Source organism: Rhinolophus hipposideros (genome assembly GCF_964194185.1).
Source record: "Rhinolophus hipposideros genome assembly, chromosome: 6".
In the NCBI taxonomy this organism is placed as follows: domain Eukaryota; kingdom Metazoa; phylum Chordata; class Mammalia; order Chiroptera; family Rhinolophidae; genus Rhinolophus; species Rhinolophus hipposideros.
Genome location: NC_138052.1, coordinates 90580195 through 90582942, shown reverse-complemented (window position 1 = coordinate 90582942; position 2748 = coordinate 90580195). Strand labels below are relative to the sequence as shown.

Below are 2748 nucleotides of genomic sequence, written 5' to 3'. Positions count from 1 at the left end.
CTTACCATTGATCTTGAAATGTTTGGGAGAACGAAAGCAGCCTCTAAATCTATGAAGGGGACAATGAATGAGAGGCATGGCGATGGAAGACTCCTAACTTCAGCTGCTTGTTTTCTGGGTCTTATCACCAACTAGCTAATGTGGACTAGTTTTACCTTTCCCCTAACTTTTTCCTTCTCATTTATTTATTGCTACATTGTTCAGGAAGGTCACATGATAAGCAAGGCAATGTGGAGAATTCATAGCATGGCGTCCCACAGCCCCAGCCGTGGGATCATGGTCCATTTTACATAGTGTTTCAAATTTGCAAGTAAAAAGAATCACCTTTGCTTCAAAACAAAATACGGATTAATATATTGATGCATCAAAGATAAGTATCAAAGAACACGGCATTTTTCTTACTGTGTGGAAAGTAGGCTTTTTATTAGTTTCAGGTATACAAAACAATGCAATAGTTAGACATTTTACCCCTCACAAAGTGGTAACCTCCCTCCCCCAATCTATTGCCCCTAGTTATTTTTGATTCTTTGGTTTTCTTATGCTGCTCTGTGTCATTGTTCTTTCTTCTCCCTCTGCTCATCTCACAGAGCTATGGGCAAATAGTTCCAGGCAGGTTCTGAGCAGTTTTAAAGATCCTCACAACAATTATCTAAGTAGGGGTGGGGGGTGTGCTATGAAATCCTAGCTTCATGGAAAGAAACAGGCTCAAAGAGGTCAGGCAACTTGCCCAAAGGGCATACGGCTGGTCAGTGGCAAGCTGTGATTCATGTCTGTTCAAGTCCAGAATCTGTACTCTTAACTGCCATGATAAACTGGCAGAAGTTGATTTTATATACTGTATAAGGGAAAAATTATTTATAGGGAAGAAACTAACTGAGCAACTAATTTCAAGAGTCCCTTGGAAATACCCCCATAAAAGAGAAGAGAAAAATAATAATTTCACTTACAGTTCCAGCGCCTCGTGCATTTTGCACCTCAAAGTAAATAGCTGGGGCGGAACTTTCCAGAACCCTGGGGTAGAGGCGGAGGAGCGGCGGCTGCCCAAGGTGTGCACAGCAACGCGCTCCTTCCCGCGCCCCCACATTGGCCTCGGCCCTCTCACGGGCTGTCAAAAATGGTGAAAGAAACCACTTACTATGATGTTTTGGGGGTCAAACCCAATGCCACCCAGGAAGAATTGAAAAAGGCTTACAGGAAATTGGCCTTGAAGTACCACCCTGATAAGAATCCAAATGAAGGAGAAAAGTTTAAACAGATTTCTCAAGCCTATGAAGTGCTCTCTGATGTAAAAAAAAGGGAATTATATGACAAAGGAGGAGAACAGGCAATTAAAGAAGGTGGAGCAGGTGGTGGTTTTGGCTCCCCCATGGACATCTTTGATATGTTTTTTGGAGGAGGAGGAAGGATGCAGAGAGAAAGGAGAGGTAAAAACATTGTACATCAGCTCTCGGTAACCTTAGAAGATTTATATAATGGTGCAACAAGAAAACTAGCTCTGAAAAAGAATGTGATTTGTGACAAACGTGAAGGTCGAGGTGGTAAGAAAGGAGCCGTAGAGTGCTGTCCCAACTGTCGAGGTACTGGTATGCAAATAAGAATTCATCAGATAGGACCTGGAATGGTTCAGCAAATTCAGTCTGTGTGCATGGAGTGCCAGGGCCATGGGGAACGGATCAGTCCTAAAGATAGATGTAAAAGCTGCAATGGAAGGAAGATAGTTCGAGAGAAGAAGATTCTAGAAGTTCACATTGACAAAGGCATGAAAGATGGCCAGAAGATAACATTCCATGGTGAAGGAGACCAAGAACCAGGACTGGAGCCTGGAGATATTATCATCGTTTTAGATCAGAAAGACCATGCTGTCTTTACTCGACGAGGAGAAGACCTTTTCATGTGTATGGACATACAGCTGGTTGAAGCATTGTGTGGCTTCCAAAAGCCAATATGTACTCTCGACAACCGAACCATAGTCATCACCTCCCATCCAGGTCAGATTGTCAAGCATGGCGATATCAAGTGTGTGCTAAATGAAGGCATGCCGATTTATCGTAGACCATATGAAAAGGGTCGTCTGATCATCGAATTTAAGGTAAACTTCCCTGAGAATGGTTTTCTCTCTCCTGATAAACTCTCTTTGCTTGAAAAACTCCTACCTGAAAGGAAGGAAGTAGAAGAGACTGATGAAATGGACCAGGCAGAACTGGTAGACTTTGACCCAAATCAAGAAAGTCATTACAATGGAGAAGCATATGAGGATGACGACCATCATCCTAGGGGTGGTGTGCAGTATCAGACCTCTTAATCGGGCCAGGGAGTAACTCACTGCTGGCATTTTATACGCAGTAGTGAATGAGTGAAGGACTGCAACCATAATATGCTCACTACTTGGCTATGTTTTTGGTTTAATTTTCAACTATAGTAGTGTTTTAAAAGTTAAATGAAGAATAAACTCAAATATAAAAGCTCTGACTGCCCTGTATGTATGATGACTTCAGTGTGCAAGATAAGTTTAATACCTGTAAAAACTAAAAAAAAAAAAAAAAAAAAAAAAATTCCCCTAGTATCTGTTAGGCCATACTATGTAATTCAGTTATGTACATGGACTAGCTTAGACTGAAATACCAGGTATGTGTATTGACTTCAGTGTATGACCCTTAATTGTTAAGCCATGAAGTTAAAATTCTGTATTAAAACTGGCAAAGAACTTAAAAAAAAAAAAAAAGTAAATAGCTGAATATTTTCTTAGGT

General features: G+C 41.1%; 1 protein-coding gene across 1 annotated transcript; it reads left to right on the top strand.

The window, feature by feature from the left end:
* Window positions 1–997: 997 nt before the first annotated feature.
* Window positions 998–2530, top strand: LOC308498877 (dnaJ homolog subfamily A member 1-like). The gene has a single exon (XM_081051617.1). It carries the CDS (start codon window positions 1115–1117, stop codon window positions 2300–2302), a length of 1188 nt encoding a protein of 395 aa, XP_080907743.1. The 5' UTR covers window positions 998–1114; the 3' UTR covers window positions 2303–2530.
* Window positions 2531–2748: the final 218 nt, after the last annotated feature.

What these genes read in the sequence shown, in the direction of transcription:
- LOC308498877 (XM_081051617.1), top strand. Translation starts at nt 1,115, where the DNA reads ATGGTGAAAGAAACCACTTACTATGATGTTTTGGGGGTCAAACCCAAT.